At 39.4% G+C, this 21,451-nt stretch overlaps 2 protein-coding genes across 3 annotated transcripts in view; one reads left to right on the top strand and one right to left on the bottom strand.

Annotated features, from left to right (window-relative positions):
* The window catches only part of mcph1 (microcephalin 1), a 298,002-nt gene that overhangs the window by 119,180 nt on the left and 157,371 nt on the right, over positions 1-21,451 (bottom strand). The window lies entirely within an intron of this gene.
* Positions 1-21,451, top strand: part of LOC125452772 (angiopoietin-2-like) — an 82,909-nt gene that overhangs the window by 35,953 nt on the left and 25,505 nt on the right. The window contains exons 3-5 of the mRNA XM_048531598.2: positions 2,452-2,573; positions 7,702-7,934; positions 9,159-9,286. Coding sequence (XP_048387555.2) covers positions 2,452-2,573; positions 7,702-7,934; positions 9,159-9,286 — 483 coding nt within the window. The remainder of the gene's footprint in view (positions 1-2,451; positions 2,574-7,701; positions 7,935-9,158; positions 9,287-21,451) is intronic.

Raw genomic sequence — 21,451 nt, 5'->3', positions numbered from 1 at the left:
ACGTTTGCGCCGACCCTTAATAAATTCTTCATAAGCAAGATGGTGAAAGTTTATCTACTTCTGTCTTAAAAAATTCACATAGCTGGATTTTTGAGGAAGAGAGTTCCAAAGGTTAATGATTGTCTGTGAGGGAAAAAGAAATCTTGTCTCTTTCTCAAATAAGCAACCCCTTATTTTTAAGCAGTGTCCGCTGGCTCTAGATTCTCCCATAGAAACATCCTTTCCACATGCACCCAGTAAAAACCTTTTCAGATCTCATGTATCTGAAAGAATTTGCCTCTTAATCTTTTAAACTCCAGTAGATACAAGCCTCACTTTGTTCAACCTTTCCTTATTGACAGTCTGCTCATTCTAGATGTTAGTCTAGTCTTTGAGGGAGGCAGGGTATGTTAAGGAAGTGGTTAAAAAAAGAACATGTGGAATAGTGAGCTTTATAAATAGAGGAATAGAGTGCAAAGGTATATAGTTAGAGCAAAACTTTATAAAACACTAGCCCTGCCTCAGCTAGAGCATGGCGGTCAGTGGTGGGTGACACTCTTCCGGAAGGATGTGAAGATTTTAAAGAAGGTGCAGAAAGATTAATGAGAATGATCCAAGGGGTAAGGGACATCACTTATGAATTGGAGAAGCCATTTCTTTTTCCTCTCGAGAAGCGAAGAATGAGAGATATGATAGTGTGTTTAAAGTCACAAAGAGTCAACACAACAAATAGCCCAGTGACAAAAAGCCCAAGAACCAATCGATACTGGTAGAACATTAGCAATAGAAGAACTAAAGGCAACATGAGGAAGACATTTTTAGACAGTGTCTGGTTCTGATGTGGAATGTACTGCCTGAGGGTGTGAATCAGCAAACTGTATCACACCTTTGGAAAGAGAATTTGTTATGAACATGTGGTTATTAAGATTGTTATGTTTTTTAGTGGCTGTCTAATTGAAAGTAAAATTAAGTTATAAAAGGCATCTTATGATCTGCTCCCAATTTTACCTGAAAGGAAGCCTTGATGGCTTGGTTGCTGTGAGGACAATGGGTCTCAGATTGATTTGCTGTAGTCAAGGTGGGAATATATTCACATCTGCAAACAATGACAAGAGCATGTGTGCAGTACGTGGATAGATTTTAATTTCCAAGAAGTGGGCACGAAGAAAGAGGGAGGAGATGACAGGTGGTGTGGTCAGCAGAGAGAGAAAGCTCTGTGTTCTCTGCAAGCCACTGGAGTGGAATGTGGCAGGACTGACAATTTCTCAAAGAAACACATCTGATAGATGAAAGTGTTACCCTGCTGTGATCAGGAAGAAGATTTACCAGATTTTCTGACTGTTGTTAGTTGCTCAGAAACATCTCTGGAAATTGAAGCAGCACCTTTTGGCAGTCAAGCAATGTTATCATAGCTCTGTGAAACACAAAACAGAGAGAGAAGAAAACCAGATGGAACCTGGGAATGATGTTAGATTGGTTCTTGTGGAAAGTATTATTCAGCTGAAAATAACTCAAGGACTGCTTCCTGAAAAATGAAGTGCTTCCAATGTAATTATAGCCCTGGCCAGAGATTTTCAGTTGTATTGAAAGATCATTGGAGATTTCATTTATATAACAAGAGTATAAATGAGGGACCTGGCTAGCTCAGTCGTTAGAGCATGAGACTTTTAATCTCAGGGTCATGACTTCAAACCCCACAGTGGGTGACTTGCTCCTTGGGGCAGCGCACTGGCTCAGTGTTTAACATTGCTGTCACACAGCGCTAGGCACCCAGGTTTGATTCCAGCCTCAGGTAACTGTCTGTGTGAAGTTTGCGCATGCTCCCCATATCTGTGTGGGTTTCCTCCCACAGTCCAAAGATGTGCGGGTTCGGTAGACTGGCCATGCTAAATTTCCCATAGTGTCCAGGGATGTGCAGGCTAGGTAGATTAGCCATGGGAAATACAGGGATAGGGTAGGAAGGTGGGTTTAGGCGGGCTACTTTTTGGAGCGTCAGTGTGGGCTCAACTGGCCTGCTTCCGCACTGTAGTGATTCTATGATGTGGAGCATTTTGGCACAATCGGCTGAGTGGCCTGCTTCTACTCTGTTATTATTTATCAACCTTCACTGTCATTGGGGAAAAATCTTAGGGCTTCCTCTCTAACAGAACAAACCACAGCGTTTTAAGAAAGTAATTCATCTCCGTTCTCAGGGACTACTCAGGATGGACAATAATACTAACTTTATAAGCAATGCTGAGATCCCAATGAATATAAAACATCTGCCATTTTCAGATACCAAAACATTTTTATTGTATTCTTTTTTGACGAAACAAATGATCAAAACAGATTTTAAAATTTAAAAAAATTCTGAATATGCCAAGAGAAATACTCAACGAACAGAAACAATTAACATGCTTGATGAAAATAGCATTTGAGCGTTTTAAGTATCACTTTTCTCTCTTGGATAAATATTTTATCTAATTTTTCCAGGTTTTGAATCAAACATCTAGACTTGAGCTTCAGCTTTTGGAAAATTCTCTCTCTACTAATAAATTGGAAAAACAAATAATGATCCAAACTAATGAAATTACTAAACTACATGAAAAAAATGGGTAAGTGTTCTTCATTTAACAGTACTTCTAACAAACGCTGTATTAAAATTTAACATTCTTCTTTGTGTATTAGCTGCTAGGGTTTCCAAGAAATTGTCTGTTTTGACATCGCCTGATACTAAATTCAAGAGTAGTTAGTCATATAATGGTTATGTTACTAGACTCGTAATCAGAGCCCCAGCCTTCTGTTTTGGGTCACGGGTTCAAATCACCCCATGGCTGCTGCAAGATTTCAAACTCAATTAAAACCTAGAGTAGAGTCTTGTAAAAATCCATTTGGTTCACTGATGTCTTTTATGGAAGAAAATACGTCATCCTTATCTGATCTGGCTACATGAGACTCCAGATCCATCGCAATGGAGTTGATTTTTAACTACCCTCAAAAATGCCCACCAAGCCAGTCAATTCAAGAAACAGGTAACAAATGCGCACCTTGCCAGCGAAGCCCACATTTCATTGAAGAGTATCTAAATATGATGCCCCTGCATTTTATAACTTATATGTTATGCATACAGATACTTCCAACATCTTTTGCTACTACGAATCCCTTTGCTCACACTTACAATGGAGCCAGCAGATAAAAGTATAACATTGAATACATTTTTCTACTATTAAGAGCATTATATAACTATTTGTAGTAGGTAAATGTGATTACAAGGTAAATTTATGTTGTCATAATAACGTAAAATTCTGTTATAATACATAAGAGGCCGAATCTTATCAGTTTATGAGCAACATGCAATATGTTAAGATGCTTGGCAGAATCGAGTAAGATGAGGCTGATTTTGACATTGAGATCACCTCATCGCATCTTGTTTGCTTTTCTCAAGTGGTGTGGTATGATTCTTGTCAGGCAATGGTGATTTCCTCATTGATGCTCTTTACTGCTTGTTAAATGCCTTACTAATTATCTTACCAAACTCATCATACAAACTATCCATTGGCAAAACAAAAAAAAGGAAAGTAGAGTGGGTTCATGGTGGGTATAACTTGCTGCTTGCTCCACTTGAAGAACACTGTTGCACTTCAGTGCTGTACCTCACGTTGTAATGGCACCCATCATTATATGCTGCAGCAATTACACTGTATTCTCAGGGACATGTACCAGACTGTAACTCTGGGCTCACTCACCCTGGGCCGACCATGATGTTCCCTGCATTTCTGTCTTTCCTTTTTGCTCATTGCTCCCTCAGCCAGAGATGCTAGGCTCATATTACTGCCGTTTTGTCGTGCCATTTAGTGCAGGCACATTTCCAGAGATCTTGTCACAGTTATCAACAGATCTTGGTCCAGTCAAGGAGAATAACCTTTGATCAGGCTTTCCAGCACTGCAAGTAGATGGCAGATTCTGATACCAGTCCAGGCAATGCAGGGGTGATCAGAGTCTAGGTCCTCTCATCATCAGGGGTGAGGAGTAAATGACGGAATGAACATGACACATCTTGACACTTCCTGCCCTACTGTGGGCTGTTTTTGCTCCTGGAATGCAAGAGGGTGCAGCTCTTATGGGAAATGAGTGACCTGTGATACAGTAATTGGTTGAATTGGATTTTGTTGTGATCATCTTAGATACCTTAACAATTGTACTATAACAGATGAAGATCAAGCTACCTCTTAAACAATACCTAGTTGGTAAACTAAACGGCAGAAAGGTAACTCTTATAACTGTCTTTACACAAACAATAACTCAAACCACATACATATTCTTACTTAATATATTAAAGCTTTACAATATAGTCTCCACAGAATTACATTCAAATAGGTTCATATCTTCCTACTTCATTAATTGATTCATTCATCAATGCTGTGTCTATCGAAAGCTATTTCCTTCAGTATTCAGAGAATTTCTGAGCTTACTATCAATAGTAAGGTTCATTGTGACCTCATGGCCTCGTGGAGGGTCATGGAATGCATCTCTTTGACAAGAGACCATCTTCCCTTCCATGTCCTGTGTGTGGCTTGCAGAGGATTTGCATACTTTGCTGCTCTGTTGACTATACCAGCAGCAGCCTTTCATATTCAAATTCTCTCTCTCTCTCTCACTCCCTGTCCAAAAACTCAGACTGAAAACCTAATCACAGTCAACCCTGCCACTTGAATTTGCTTTCAGGTTCTAAATGCACATATACATTTCAAAATCCATTGAACTGTGCTTCCCTGTCACATGGTAACTCGACTGCACAGTCTTGCTGTTGAGCAGAACTCATAGCAGATCACATGACATGGCCAGTGTGGTGGTTCAGTGGTTAGCACTGCTGCATCACAGCACCAGGGACTTCGCTTGTTTCCAGCACTGGGTGCCTACTTGCATGGAGAGTGCACATTCTCCCTGTGTTTGTGTGGCTTTCCTCCCACAGTCCAAAGGTATACATGTTAGGTGGATTGGCCATGCTAAATTGCCCCATAATGTTCAGGATTGTGCAGGTACCATAGATTAGCCACAGTAAATATACAGGGAATTGGATTGGGAGCTGGGTCTGGCTGGGATGTTCTGAAGAAGTGGACCAGAAACATTAACTCTGCATTCTCTACACAGGTGCTGCCAGACTTGCTGAGTTTTTCCAGCAATTTCTGGCTTGTTCCTGATTTCCTGAGCATTTTAGGGACTCCGTGATTCTATGAGTACCTTCATTCCTCCACATTCTCTTGTTTAAAGAGACAGCTCCAAATCATAATCGATAAAACTTAACATTCATAACAATTTGTCTTGCTTTTCATGGATATGCTGTTAACTGGCCATTTTGAATATTGTCCAACAGATGCCAGTATTGTGTCTGTAATGAACTATTTGCTGAAGAGCACAGTTATTTTTGGTGCACATGCATGTACATATATGTACAACAATCATCATGCCCATTAACCTTGGTATATCCAGTCACTTCAGCCATTTCTTCATCTCATATGGAGTGAATATGAAGACTAGGGACAGCTTAGCAGAAGGTTGAGATAGATCAACCACTCAGTTGCAAAGGCTTCAGCCTACACTTCTGTATGGACGTACTGGGCTCCTCCATCTTTATAGCTGGCGATGACTTCAGAGGCTTCTCCTCAATTTGTTTGATAGTCCACACTACCGTTTCGTAAGAGGACATGACAGGATGGCAGAGCTTTGATCTGATCTATTGGAACTACTTAGCTCTGTCTAAAGGAAATCTGTTCAAAGAGCGTGAAGCAGTAAGAAGATTTTAGTTGACTATTGAAACAGTATTGCATTTCCTTGGTTGTTCTATCGTCAGTTATGCATTGTTGAATCAGTTTGTCATTAGATGAGATTGGGTTTGTGTAAACTTTCTGGACTGCATTTGAACCAAACTCTAAATGGTTTAAAGCTCCACTGGACTCAATACCATAATCTTTTAGTCCTTGATGTCGTTAGATTTATCTCCTCATAATTTCAAACAATCTTCTTAAAACTCTATTAAATCAAACATTATCTGCTCAAAATTCTCCTGCAAAATATTAAGTTTTTGGAAATGCTGGATGCTAACTATTGCAAGTGTTTTATAATTCAGTTATTCCCTGCTTGGGCAACCAATTATTGAATAGTGTAAAACTCTAAGAAAGGGTTGGTTTTCGCATCAATCTTTTGTCTGTCAGAGATGGCTCGTTGATTTACTTTATAAAATGTGTTACAAGCTTAAACTTGAGTCCAAGGGTCAATTAGATTTAACAGCTTGGAAAAGTAGAAATGAGGCAACATCGGCATGTCATGTGCCCAGTATTAAACAACTTGACTTCAGCTCACATTGCAATATTTTGCATTCCATTTCTTGTACTGCAATCAACTGGGCAATGGATTCAGTAAACAATTTGTAGAATGTAACAGGAATAAAATAAGCTAATTCTCCATAGAATAGAATGCTTTTCTCCAGAATTTGCTTTGGAGTCTCTTGGTACGACTGTAAACTTCACGTTAAACATCAGTTCAATTATAGTGCAATGCTGAAGTACAGCAAGGATTGACAGTAACTATAAAAATTGCTTTCTGTTTCAATAATCAAGCCAGAATTAAATTGATGAGATAATGAACCATCCTCAAATGTTTTGCCATTGTTTTCCAAAGGTTCTTCAGGTACCTAGCAATGTAGCCTTAAACATCAAGCTTTGTCAATAATTCAAAGATTGCAAACTGATGTAAAAATGAACCAATGTAACTGGTATATTAGCAGTCAGTTATTCAATTTGCAACACATCTTGCCCTTTCACATATTTGTTGCAATTATCCTTGATGGACAAGTTATAGAATGCTGCATGGTGAACTTTATTGCTTTTCACATTTTGCCAAAATGTCAAGTTAAATTTTTTAAAACTTTCCTATTGAAAAGTATCTCTCAGTTGTAAATGCAACTATTCCTTTATAAATTTAATTGAATTTAAATATGCAACTATTTTCAAAAAAAATCCATGTTAAATCTACCTCGTTAATTTTCTTTCGCAGTACATGGGCATCACTGGAAAGGCCAGCATTTACTGCCCACTTCCAGTCGCACTTGGTGTGTTCTTTAATTTGAGAGGGTAGTTAAGAATCAACCACAATATTGAGAAGTCATTGTTGTAGAGTCACATGTAGACCAGACCAGGTATTATGGCAGATTTCATTTATGAAAGGACAGTAACGAACTAGATGAGTTTTCTCGGCAATTGAGGTTTGTTGTCAGGATTACATCAGTAAAACTCACTTTACAGAGTATGCTTTCATGGAACTTTTAGGGTAGGTCACAGATCTGAAACAGTAACTCTCTTTTTCTCTTTACACATGCTATTAAAACTGCCATATCCAGTATTTTATGCTTTTATTTCAGATTTTCAGCATCTGCAGTGTTTCGCCTTTCAAGTTAATAAAGGCACGTGCTGAGCTGTGACACACTTCCCTACTGCGAGTTGGTACATTTCCCATTTACTGGTGTCACCTTAATTGCAACTGCATGCAAAAGCTGTATTAATATAACACTGATAATAAGGTGTAACTTTTCTGAAGAAGGGTCTAGGCCCGAAACGTCAGCTTTCCTGCTCCTCTCATGCTGCTCGGCCTGCTGCGTAGATCCAGCTCTACACCTTGTTATCTCAGATTCTCCAGCATCTTCAGTTCCTACTATCTGTTAATATAACTTTGTTTCATTTTTGTTAGTTTACTGGAACAAAAAGTCTCAGAAATGGAAGGAAAACATGCAGCCGAACTCGAAACACTGAAGCAAGAAAAAGAGCAGCTCCAAGAATTGGTAACACGACAGAATTCCATAATTGAGGAACTGGAAAAGCAGTTGGTTACGGCAACTTTAAACAACACAGTCATTCAGAAACAGCAGCTTAACTTGATGGAAACTGTTCACAATCTGATTAACCTCGTATCCCCTGATGGCTGTGAGTACTTGTCCACAATCTTCAACCGTTTTGATTCAGAAGCAGGGTGATTCTTTAAAGCCAAGTCATACAAAATATTTGTAGTGGATTTGCTTAAGCACGAATATAAATTTCAACTTTTTCTCAGAAACAACCCATTAGTGTTTATTGCATTCAGACTACAACAGTTATCTTAATGGCAGATACATGTGTCCTGTTGAAGGACATGTTTAGTTGCTTAAATCCAAGCAACTTCCAGAACCACAAATGCTTTGCTGCTCATGAAAATGTCAAATGTCAACAAAAAAAACATGCAAGACGTTATTTTAAAACCAATGTTGTGGTTTAATTTTATATCTCTTGTCATGTACCATTTTAAGAAAAAGTTTACACAAATCTGCAGATTGACAGTCCTTGGCAAAACTGAAATAATCTTGAACTTAATCAAGTTTCAGTCTACTGTTTATTTGCTTACAGTCTGTTCTATTGCAATGTGTTATTCTAAATACTGTACATGTTGCCATAAAAATAAAACAGGGACTTCAACAAACATAAGGTACAGGACATGGAACTCAAACTTTTGAAATGAATCTCATTTGTACTAGTTAGTAAAATCTGGCTGCTCTCATTTATATTACCCTCTCTGTGCATTCCCCAGAGATAAAACAGTGTGAACTTTTACAATGAAGCTTTCAGTCACAAGTTGTTATGAAAGCAATAAACTGTAACTCGCAGAAATTCAAGGCAAGGTATTTCCTGTACTACTTACTAAGACAGTGAGTGGATGGCTAAAAATGACAGGCATTGTTTGAAATTCCTTTTGCCATTACACAAATATTACAACACTACCAGGACTCATGAATTCAGTCCTGTGGTTGATCGTCATGTATTATCTGTTTCTATTATAGCTATAAACAGTGCCATAAAAGAAAACCTCCCAATGAGTTTCAAACTCTAATACCTAAACATCTACAACATTTATTTTCTTGACCAGTGTAAAACAATACTCTCACTTCAGTTGCTGTGGACTTTAACTCCTTAAGAGGACTTCATTTACTTGAATCCCAGTTTTGTTTGGAAATACTGTACCAATGAACACAGTTGCAGCCACAACTCTCAAATCCCAATGATTAAAGCTGCCCAGATGTTGCAAATTCTTCAAATGACTCAAAGGGAATAAGCAAACATTACTGGTTAAAATAATTATTGTTTCTAAACTGAGATGTCATTCATTTCATATTACAGCCAAAAGCCCTTTTGTAGTGAAAGAGGAACAAATTCACTTTAAAGATTGTGCTGATGCTTACAAATCAGGACTTCGAGCAAATGGGATCTATACACTTTTTGTATCGAACACCACTCAATCAAAACAGGTAAAAGTTGACAATTAGAACTTGTTAATTAGAGCTCTAAGTACAAACACTATGAAATGTGACCTTATTTTATGTTTTCACAGAATCTATTTCAAAATACGAACAATGTTAATGTTTTCACTACAGTTTTTAAGCAATTTTTTAAGGTCACATTCCTTTCCAATAATCAAATAATCCTAACACCAAAAGTAACATCTCTTTAACAAATCATTTCATTTGGTTCAGTAATTATGATGTTAATTGAGATGATGTGAGAACCATTATTTACTGATGATCAATTTCTTGGCCTCCAGTCCAGAGTCTGGTCTTCCTTAAAATCATACCGAGCTTTCATAACCCCTTCCAAAATCTTCTTTCTTTTCATGGTTTAAGTTTTGTCTGATTTTGGTCTGAACGCTTGTTTTAAGATTTTAGAAGTACAATTTTTTTTTAAAAAAGGGTGCCATTTCCCAACCCATTAACATAAAAGTAAGGAAAACATTGATTGCTTTGTAATTCCAATTTTCATGTACATAATTGATTGTGACACATGTGGTGTAATTTGCTAGTTGAGTCAGACAAGCTTTTATTAATATACAACACTGATATTACATGATGAATGGTAATGTTTAAAATTATTCACTAAATGAGAAACTTGAGTGATGCGTAGACATTAGAGAAAAGCGAGTAGTCTCGCTGGATGAGATAAGATTAGGGGAGGCTGAATAAAGACATTCAAAAGTATAACAATATTGATACAGTTCAAAAGGAGAAAGTGACTGGCAGGTTAGTAAATACAAGATGCAAATTTAGGATCATTGGCAAAATTATCTGACAATGAATTGTTGTGATCTGGAGAGTACTATCTGAAAAGGTGGTCGAAATAGATGCAGTTGCGGCCATCAAAAGGAACCTGGAGGTATGCATGAGTAGGAGAAATTTGCAGGGAAATATACATGAGTTTGGGATGGGGGGGCAGGGAGGGTGGAGGATGTGGTGTGGAGTAATGTGACTAATTCTCTTATTTTGAGAGCCACAACGAGCTGAATGGCCTCCTACACTGTAATGAGTCCCCCGATACTGCTTTTGATTAAACTAAGAGTATTGTACAATGTAAGATAACGTTCTGTTGCCAGTTTAGATTTGTTCACCTGAGGCTACCGTACCTAACTGTTAAATAAATGCAACTTTGGACCAAAAAAAACTAAATACCATTTGATAAGGAACTATTCAGATTTGGAAGCAACTGTGAACTTCAGATTTAAAATGATTCTCATGTGTCATTGCTAATAGTCAAAGAGCATTTAAAGCTGATTAAAAAAAAACAATTTTCTAAACAAGAGATAACAAGGTGTAGAGCTGGATGAACACAGCAGGCCAAGCAGCATCAGAGGAGCAGAAAAGCTGACATTTCTGAAGAAGGGTCCAGACCCGAAACGTCAGCTTTCTTGCTCCTCTGATGCTGCTTGGCCTGCTGTGTTCATCCAGCTCTACAACTTGTTATCTCAGATTCTCCTGCATCGGTAGTTCCCACTATGTTTGAATTTTCTAAACAACTTGTCCAGAGATGTTACTGCACACCACTACTATAGTGTACATATACCACTGTGGATAGCAAAAAGCTTTTTCCCCCAGAGTGGGGGACTCAATTACTACGGGTCATGAGTTCAAAGTTAGAGGAGGAAAGTTTAAGGGAGATATGCATGGAAAGTTCTTTACACAGAAGGTGGTGGGTGCCTGGAACGCGTTGCCAGCGGAGGTGGTAGATGCAGACACGTTAGCGTCTTTTAAGATGTATTTGGACAGGTACATGAATGGGCAGGGAGCAAATGGACACAGACCCTTAGAAAATAGATGACAGGTTAGACAGAGGATCTCGATCGGCGCAGGCTTGGAGGGCCGAAGGGCCTGTTCCTGTGCTGTAATTTTCTTTGTTCTTTGTTTCTTTGAGCTATTGTGCCACAAGAAGGCCCTCTGAATTAGTCCGTTAACTTTCTCATAGAAACTACATTACAGCTACAAATTTTTTTTCATTCAGGAGATGATTAAATAATTAATTTGGTGACTGTCACATTTTCTGCTGAAGTGTATATTCCATAGAATTGCTTGCATTGATTTCAGGAGAGAGATTTTCATTGCATAATAATAAAGGTGAAGGGTGATGTGTGTGATGGACAAGATTTGTATTTAGGTTTTTTTTGGAGTTATACTAACTAGCAGAGCTGCCATAGCATAGCTGATGGTAAGGAGCCTTCAATCCTTATAATGCCTAAGTAGATTTTGTCAAAATAATGAAACTTTTTAGAAATAATTAGTTTTTGTAAATAATTCAGCATACTTGCTGTCATTGCTCAGATCATTGAGCGCAGGAGTTGGGACATCATGTAGAAGGTGTACAGGACTTTCGTGAGGCCATTTCTGGAATAACCTGTACAGTTTTGCTCTCCCTGCTATAGGAAGGATATTATTAAACTGGGGAGGTTCAGAAGGATGTTGCTAGGATTGGAGTTATGAGAAGCTGGATAAACTGGGACTTTTTCCACTGGAGCATAGGAGGTTGAAGGTTGACTTTATAGGGATTTTATAAAATCATGACGGGCATAGCTAAGGTGCGTAGCAAAGTTCTTTTATCTAGTTAGAGGAGTTCAAAACTAAAGGGCATATTTTTAAGGTAAGAGGAGAAAGATTTAAAAGGGGTCTGAAGGGCATCTTTTCATATAGAGGGTGGTTTGGATGTGGAATGAACTGACAGAAAAAGTGGTGAACTTAGGTACAGTTACAGTACTTGAAAGACATTTGGACAGGTACATGAATAGAAAGGATTTACAGAGATATGGGGAAAATGCAGGCAAGAGGGACTAGTTTAGTTTGGGAACCTTGGTCAACATGGATAAGTTGGACTGAAGGGTCTGTTTCCATGCTGTATGACTCTGTAATTGATAGCTATTGCTGACTGTACCTTACTGATGCTTTGCTTTCTGATTTAAATTGTTCCTGCCATTTTTCTTACTTGCTACATGCCTGTTGGATTATTCCCACCTATTCAGTTGGGAATGGCTATTGTTTCAAGTATATGATACTTAAGTCAGTCTGACACACTTCCAAAACAAAAGTCTGAAATACTGAGGTGTGACAGCAACAGAAATAATATTCCATTTCATCAACAAATACAAACAGTTCTGGGGCAATGCAGCTAGCTTGGAGGACAGACATCTAATGATATTATGAAGAGATAGTAAGAACTGCTGATGCTGGAGTCAGAGATAACACAGTGGGACGCTGGAGGAACACAGCAGGCTAGGCTGCAGCAGAGAAGCAGGAAAGCTGACGTTTCTGAAGAAAGGTCCCGACCCGAAATGTCAGCTTTCCTGCTCCCCTGAATCTGCCTGGCCTGCTGTGTTCATCCAGCTCCACACTGTGTTGTTAATGATATTACAAACACCAGGTTAAAAATATGTTCTATAGGATTAGATGGAACAACTGGAGTATCTCAAGTTTCTCCTCACATGGAGGTGTTTGGAAGCAGATGAAAAAGGCTCGACAAAACCAATCCAGAAATGGACTGAAGAGGTTGATGATTTGTTTTCAAAAAATGTCAAACATTAAATCATGTTGAGGCAAAAGGCCAAGACTTGAAGTAACCACAAATATCTATAAGTGATTGAGATTGCAGAGAATGAGCAGAGAACAGCAGCTTTGAAGATCAATGTAATTCTGCATTCAAATAAAAGAAGGTTTTTAAAGTTTCTAAAAGCTCCATATCGGTTCCATGAAAGGCCCTGAATTACAAATTAAATCAGTGGATGAGATGCCACTAAGTTGAATATAAATTTAAGGGGACACTTAAAATTGTGTTCAGACGTAAGCAAGTCAGCAAGTTTTCAGTACTAAAATGATCCTAAATTGAGCAGACATCAGCTATAATAAGCAGCAGTTTCTGAGGCAATAGGATAGCTCTTCCTTCTCTGGGACATTTTAACTCTAAGTGAGAGTAAAATAAACCTTTGACCTTCATAATGATGTTCTGTGCAGGGTGGTGCACACCGAATAAATCATTTTTTGACTGCCTGATATGGCAATTAATAGCCTATTCAGAGTTGATTTGAGAAAGCTGTAGGAAGCTTGGATGCCTGAAGGCCTGCACAGGTTCACTGTGGCAGAAATAAGGAGCCCCATCATAGTTGGGAAGTAGTGAGCGCAACAGTCTATGATTAAAAAATTTTTGGCCTGCGATCACAAATATACCATCTGATCATGAGTCAATGGAAATGACTGTTTTGAAGAAACTAAGTCTCAAAGGGATACCGTTGTGCAATGGAGCAATCAGCTGACAATGATTCTGTTTGGACTACATTAAATTGTTTTTATTACACAGATGAGAAAGAAGCATTGATCCTTGAGTGATGCCCTCAAGGAAAGTAACATATGGACCATTATTGGGGGTACATTTGCAGTTCATTTTTTTCAGTACTTAATGCTTCTGCTGACTCAACAGATAATTAACATAATTAATAACTAAACTGCGCATATCATTTATTGAATCAAAATATCGCTTTATAAATGTACCAGAAAGAGTACGACATCATGTATTATGGTAGTTTGAAGAAGAAAGAAAAGCCTAATTCTAACTAACACAAGTATGGCTATTACAGCTTTAATGGCTCAAAGACAAGTGGAACAAAATTAATGCTAATGACAGTTAAAATTAATGTCAATATGAGATATTCATGATGCTAAGGCCTACTGCTGCGGCAGAATGAAGAATTAATTCGGAAAATAAATCAAAATAATTGAGTCTACACTGTGTAATGTAATGATATTGTTTGATTGAGAAATAAAGTACTTAAGTGAAAGTAAAACCTTGAGCTGAGTGTATACAAACATCCATGGGACACCATCCACACAAATCAACTAGAAACCGATTATGTGGGCTCCAGTAGCAATAGAGAATGTCAAGAGCTTTGTTGAGCTGAAGAAAGCCTGTGATGACAATCTAAGGTTAGAGATCAATATTAAACTGAAAGATTTGGGCATGCAAGGAGCTGTGGAATCTGGAATTGAATCCTCCAAATTACATCACTGTTTAGAGTGTGCCAGCCTCACCATGGATGCAGAATACTATGAGCAATGATTAATGATGCCCATAACCGACTCCACAGGTACGAACCAGAAACTACACACCAAAAATCACAGTATCTAAAATCAACGGACCAGCAATGGACTACAACCCTAGAATCGGCCATCACCATCAATCAACACAAAACCAAAACTAAGAAGGGATATAAACTACAGGAAAAATTCACCAAACTGATCCACCATAAAAACATGAACATCAATAAGACACATGGATAAGAAACCCAACAGACAACTCACAGAAACTGAGAAAGCTGTCCAATTACACAGACTGAACTATAACCACAAAGATGCCAACGGAGCAGACTTCACAGTTGCCTTGGAAACTACATTAAAAGACAACAAACTTAAAGACAAAACACAACAAGCAATCCAACAAACTATAATTCCTACACAGCACAGAAGGAACAAAGGGACAACCTGAACACAGCAGAAAGAAAAGCACTAGACAAACTCAGGAACGTCAAGAACATCATAGTCCTACCAGCAGACAAAGGGCAAACAAGTCAACAATCTCATCACAACCTGAGCTACAGATCTTTGCCAATACTTTAAGCCTCAGATAACAAAGTGTGGAGCTGGATGAACACAGCAGGCCAAGCAGCCTCTTAGGAGCACAAAAGCTCACCATGGTTTGGCCGGGGTTGGGGGTTTAATTGTTACTCTGAGTCCTTTCCAATGCATGCTTGCATTCCAGATGGTTCATGAGTCACCTATCAGGAGTGCAAACCTCTGTTCATTCCTTCTAGTGTGATTGTCAACTCATCCTAGCTTGACTCGAGTTTAGAATCTTTCTGAATTGCACACAAACCATTTCACAACATACAGCACATTGACAATTTGGGCTATCAAATCATCTGTTGAAACAAATAAAAATAACACAAAGATGTCTTACAAATGTTCACTGAAGATGCTAACTTTCAAATTTCAAGCACTATTTTTAAAATAGTCAAATACTTATTTGACTACACTTCTTGGTTAAGTGACAACAGTACATTTGTTCTAAAATGCTCTCTAAAAATGATGTCATAATTCACCTATCTTTCCCAGGACCTCATAAAGGAAATACCATTTCTGACAGTTTAATGTAGTTGTTCTCAAAGTTTGCTGAGTGGAAAATTGTTAAACTGGAGCGGCAGATTCCTGTGGAGTGCTTTAATTCCAAATTACTGCACTTTAGAACAGGAAAGGGTGAATGATACCATGGGCTCTCTCATTGGGAGTGCAATCAATTTATTGGGAGGAATGAGTAGGCAAGCTAGTTATCAGCAGGTATTTATTTCCTGCATTGATGGTACCGTTGCAAATTTTTGAATATTTAGGCAACTTCGGGCTCTTGCTGTCTTCAAAACCACTCACAAAACAGATCCAGACAAGTAGATTCAATACACCACAGTTTAAATAGGGTTTATTCAAGCTTAAATATTTGTTTGCTTTCTGTGCAGAATGCATTTATTCTGAGAATGAGAATGCCTTCATGAGCCATGGAGAAATAAATGAATACTAAGTTCATGCCCCTCAATTCTACTTCAAAAGTCTGTTCAATGATTCTTCTCCAAATCTGGAGCTCTGTGGACCATCAGTGAGGTTGGCACCCCAGAATAATTTTGCTGGTCCTTTGTCCCTACCAGGGAGATAAAACAACAACTTAGGGTTAAATCTTTGCACTGGGCTTTTGAACACTCATGAGCCAATAAGGGAGGAATATACCCCTCTCAGCCCTGCAAGTCATCCCCAATTTAAAGATTCCTAGGATTTTCCATTCATCAACACCCTCAGCCATGTACTAATATCTGGATCTTGGAGTTGAAACATTACTAATAAAATACTACCTGTTCTCACTAGCAAAAGCAGAGCTGCCTGGAATTTTATAGTTACAAATTTGCATTATGCACAAATGACGCAGTCTCGAGAATGAGAAGTAATCAGTATTCCACAAATTTAAGCTCAGACTGTAAGTCTAGATCTATGTCTTTTTATTCTTCTGTATTTTTGGTTGTGGACTGGAATGTGAAAAGGACTGTAGAAATGATTACTGTACATTTTAAGAGCTGACTGATTTTTACACTGCTGTTTGTTAATGCAATGGAACAAGTTTACTGCAGATTAGATGGAGCCAGGGGGCGTCTACAACAGGAAATGTGGCCAGCAACAACTAGCTGATCATACTGTGGAATAGTGACCAGTTGTCAAAGACAGAGGCCTCCTACCTAGCTGAACAGCTTGATTGTGTGAATGCTGAGCCAGAAGCCATCTGAACTCCAACCAGAAAGGAGATTTTTTTCCCCGAAAGAAAGTTAATCTCGAAGAAAGTCAATTTCCTCTCATCAGTTGCAGTAAGCTGTTACTTTTAACAAATAAGCTAAAGACTTTGGAAGTGTGAACCAGTCACTCTGTGCCTCCTGCAAGCAAGTGAAAGTAGCTGCAGAAGGAAGAGTGAAGTGCAGCAAGCCCTGACAAGCCATAAGTGAATACTCAGTGAATACTGTGGACAGGGACTATTGATCTTCCCAGCCTTACTATCCACCTAAAATACTTTCTTTTCCCACGTCCATTTATATGTATGAGAGTGGAGGGGGAGTTTTATAAGACAGAATTCAAATTCGTAGAGTTATATTTTGATAATTCTTAATTGTTTGCCTGCAGTTAAAATCATTTTATGTAATAAATAGTAATTATGGTTAAGTGAAAAAATCTGGTCCATGCTTTCTGTGAAGCTGAGCCTAAAAGACATGAAAATTGTGGAAATTTACATACTTTATAAAACTTCTAACTTTTGTGACAGGTATAGGAAGAATGTTGTGAAAATTGAAAGGGTTCGGAAAAGATTACAAGGATGTTGGCAAGTTTGGAGGGTTTGAGGCTGAATAGGCTGGGGCTATTTTCCCTAAAGCATCAGAAGCTGGACAGTGACCTTGTAGAAGTTTATAAAATCATGAGGGGTATGGATAGGGTGAATAGACAAGGCCTTTTCCCCAGGGTGGGGGGGGGGGGGAGTCAAAAACTAGACAGCATGGGTTTAAGATGAGGGGGGAAAAGGTTTAAAAGGGATCGAAGGGGCACATTTTCACACAGAGGGTGGTGCGTGTATGGAATAAGCTGTCAGAGGAAGTGGTGGAGGCTGGTACAATTACAACATTTATAATGCATCTGGATGGGTATATGAATAGGAAGGGTTTAAAGGAATAATGGACAAATGCTGGCCAATGGGATTAGATTTATTTAGGATATCTGGTTGGCATGGACAAGTTGGATCGAAAGGTCTGTTTCCATGCCGTACAGCTCTATGATTCTATGACTCCAGGAATAGGGGGGCTTGGTTTCCAGTACAAAACCCAAATGAGGCATAACAGAACTCAATTTTTAAAATGTCTTAATTCAAATAAATAATAGGTATGGTATACTCTATTATTACTTAATTGATAAACAAGTTATAATTTCAAGGTCCTCTCATGGATTATGTCTCTACTGAACAAATTCTGTTGTTAGAAAGAGAATATTGCACTACTTCAGTAAACTGTCAAAACAAAGCTAGCACAGGGTACTGGAAACCAAGTTACTAAAAATGGTAGACTGTTAATTCTAATACTTAAGAGCCTTTCTTAATCAAGTAAGTACCAAATCTGTGCTTTCCTGCCAAGTACGAAATTGACACGTTACGATACCAAATAGTCAGAAACACTTGCCAGAATGGCTATAACTAGATTGATGATTATCAAGGAGCAAAGTAATCTTTTTGGAAGCCACAAACTATGATATAACAGAACAAATAACTGCCTAAAAAAGTTCAGCTTAGATGTACTGAATCATTTACTCAATTAAAGAGGGTGATCCATCAAAACTGAACATTTTCACAAGATGACAAAATAATTGCAGATCAGTGAGGTCATTTGGCTCCTTTTGAGGAATCATACTAAGATGAGTATTTTAAAACTTAATTACATAGACACAAAGGTATAACTCGCTAAAGTAAACTGCAAAATTAGTAAGGGATAGGCCAGGAGAAATGCAGTGGTGTTCATGGAGATATTTGGAGATTTAACTGAGAAAGAAAAAATATAGAAAGGTGCATAATATTTGGTTAATAACAGAAGTTAAAAACATTATCAAACTGAAAAAAATGCATAATTTCATGAAGCTCAGTGTAATATCAGAAGATTAACAAAATATTAAAAGAACAACAAAGAATGACTAAAACGAAGAGGGAAAAATTGTACTGTGATACTACCAGAAATGTTTTCTCGTGGTATTGTGAGAAAGGATAAGTAGCTCGGTCCTCTAGAAAGTGAGTCAACAGAATTAATTTTGGAAAGTAAGGAAAATTGAAGAATCATCAAACACATGTTTGTGTTTGGCTTCACACTGGAAGATAATATCCAAGAAATGTTTGAAAATCAAAAGATAAATGGGAGGTAGGAACTTAAAACAGTGACAGCCATTAAGGAAAGGGAAAGCACCGAGATCACTAGAAGACTGACAGTCTTGTTGGATTTCATCCTAGAATCTTTAAAAAAAAATACCATAGTAGATGTATTAAATCATAATTTTACAAAATTCCCTAGCTTCTAGGAAAGTGCTATCAGATTGGAAAATAGTGAATTTAATTGCTTATTCAAAAAAAGGAAGTAGAAAGCAGGAATCGACAGGCTTGTTAGCTTGACATTTGACAGAAGGAAATTGCTGGAATTTTTAATTAAGGAGGTTGTAGCAGGGCAATTAGAAAATCTAAACGCAATCCAGCAAAGTCAATATAATTGTGTGAAAGAGAAATGATGTTTGACTAATTTATTAGAGTTTTTTGAGGAAGTAACAAGTAACATGGACAAATAGGAACCTATGAACGTCGTGCACTTGGATTTGCAGAAGACTTCTGACACAAAGTTACTACAAATAAGGCCTTAAGATGTAAGGAGTAACATATCAGTATGGGCAGAGGGTTACTTAACAACCAGGAAACAGAGGGCCAGGATAAATGGATCACTTTTGATGTTCTCAGTTGAATGCTACAGGCATCAGTGCTGGGACCTCAACTACTTAGAATCTTGTTTACTGATGAAGGGACTGAATATATGGTTTCAAAATTTGCTGATGTCATAAAGATAGGTAGGAGAGTACGTTGTAAAGAAGACATCGGGAATTTCCTCAAAGGGATCACAGGATAGGTTAAGTGAATAGGCAAAAATTTGGTACTTGAGGTATAATATGGGAGACTATGAACTTTTCCAATTTGGCAAGAAGAATAGAAAAGCAACATATTACTCAAATGAAATGAGATTACAGAATTCCGAAGTGGAAGAGTTCTGGTGTCTTGTTACATGAATTACAAAAAGCTAGCATCTATGTGCAGCAAGTGATTAAGATGGCATTGAATTTTCTTTTATTGAAAGGGGAATGGAATGTAAAAAATAGGGAAGTCCTACCCTCCCTCGATCTCTTCATCTCCAACTGCTGTCGAGACATCAACCGCCTCAATCTCTCCATCCCTCTCACCCAGTCCAACCTCTCCCCTGCAGAACGGGCACCCCTCTGCTCCAACCCCAACCTCACCATCAAACCTGCAGACAAGGGTGGCGCAGTGGTAGTATGGCACACTGACCTCTACATCGCCGAGGCTACACGCCAACTCTCCAACACCTCCTCCTACTGCCCCCTTGATCATGACCCCACTGCCGAGCACCAAACCATCATCTCCAACACCATCCATGACCTCATCACCTCAGGGGACCTCCCACCCACAGCCTCCAACCTCATTGTTCCCCAACCCCGCACGGCCCGTTTCTATCTTCTTCCCAAAATCCACAAGCCTGCCTGCGCTGGTCGACCCATTGTCTCAGCCTGTTCCTGCCCCACCGAACTCATCTCCACCTATCTGGACTCCATTTTCTCCCCTTTGGTCCAGGAACTCCCTACCTACGTCCATGACACCACCCACGCCCTCCGCCTCCTCCAGGGCTTCCAATTCCCTGGCCCCCAACACCTCATTTTCACCATGGACGTCCAGTCCTTATACACCTGTATACCTCATGCAGATGGCCTCAAGACCCTCCACTTCTTCCTGTCCCGCAGACCCGACCAATCCCCCTCCACCGACACCTTCATCCGCCTAGCCGAACTCGTCCTCACCCTCAACAACTTCTCTTTCGATTCCTCCCATTTCCTACAGACAAAGGGGGTGGCCATGGGTACCCGCATGGGCCCAAGCTATGCCTGCCTCTTTGTAGGTTACGTGGAACAGTCCCTCTTCCGTACCTACTCAGGCCCCAAACCCCACCTCTTCCTCCGTTACATTGATAACTGTATCGGCGCCGCCTCTTGCTCCCCAGAGGAGCTCAAACAGTTCATCCACTTCACCAACACATTCCACCCCAACCTCAAGTTCACCATCTCCATGGGCCATCTCCAACACATCCCTCACCTTCCTGGACCTCTCAGTCTCCATCTCAGGTAACCAGCTAGAAACTGATGTCCATTTCAAGCCCAGACCCTAGGCCCGAAACGTCAGCTTTTGTGCTCCTGAGATGCTGCTTGGCCTGCTGTGTTCATCCAGCCTCACATTTTATTATCTTGGATTCTCCAGCATCTGCAGTTCCCATTATCTCTCTCCATTTCAAGCCCACTGACTCCCACAGATACCTACAATACACCTCCTCCCACCCACCCTCCTGCAAAAATTCCATCCCCTATTCCCAATTCCTCCACCTCCGCCGCATCTGCCCCCAGGATGAGGCATTCCACTCCCGCACATCCCAGATGTCCACGTTCTTCAAGGACCACAACTTTCCCCCTGCAGTGGTCGAGAACGCCCTTGACCGCGTCTCCTGCATTTCCCGCAACACATCCCTCACACCCTGCCCCCGTCACAACCGCCCAAAGAGGATCCCCCTCGTTCTCACATCCCACCCCACCAACCTCTGGATACAACGTATCATCCTCCAACACTTGCACCATCTACAATCCGACCCCACCGCCCAAGCTATTTTTCCATCCCCACCCTTGTCTGCCTTCCGGAGAGACCACTCTCTCTGTGACTCCCTTGTCCGCTCCACACTCCCC

The sequence above is a fragment of the Stegostoma tigrinum genome, chromosome 4, assembly GCF_030684315.1.
Source record: "Stegostoma tigrinum isolate sSteTig4 chromosome 4, sSteTig4.hap1, whole genome shotgun sequence".
Classification (NCBI taxonomy): domain Eukaryota; kingdom Metazoa; phylum Chordata; class Chondrichthyes; order Orectolobiformes; family Stegostomatidae; genus Stegostoma; species Stegostoma tigrinum.
The sequence above is the reverse complement of the archived record's forward strand: the minus strand, read 5'-3'. Positions and strand labels throughout refer to the sequence as shown.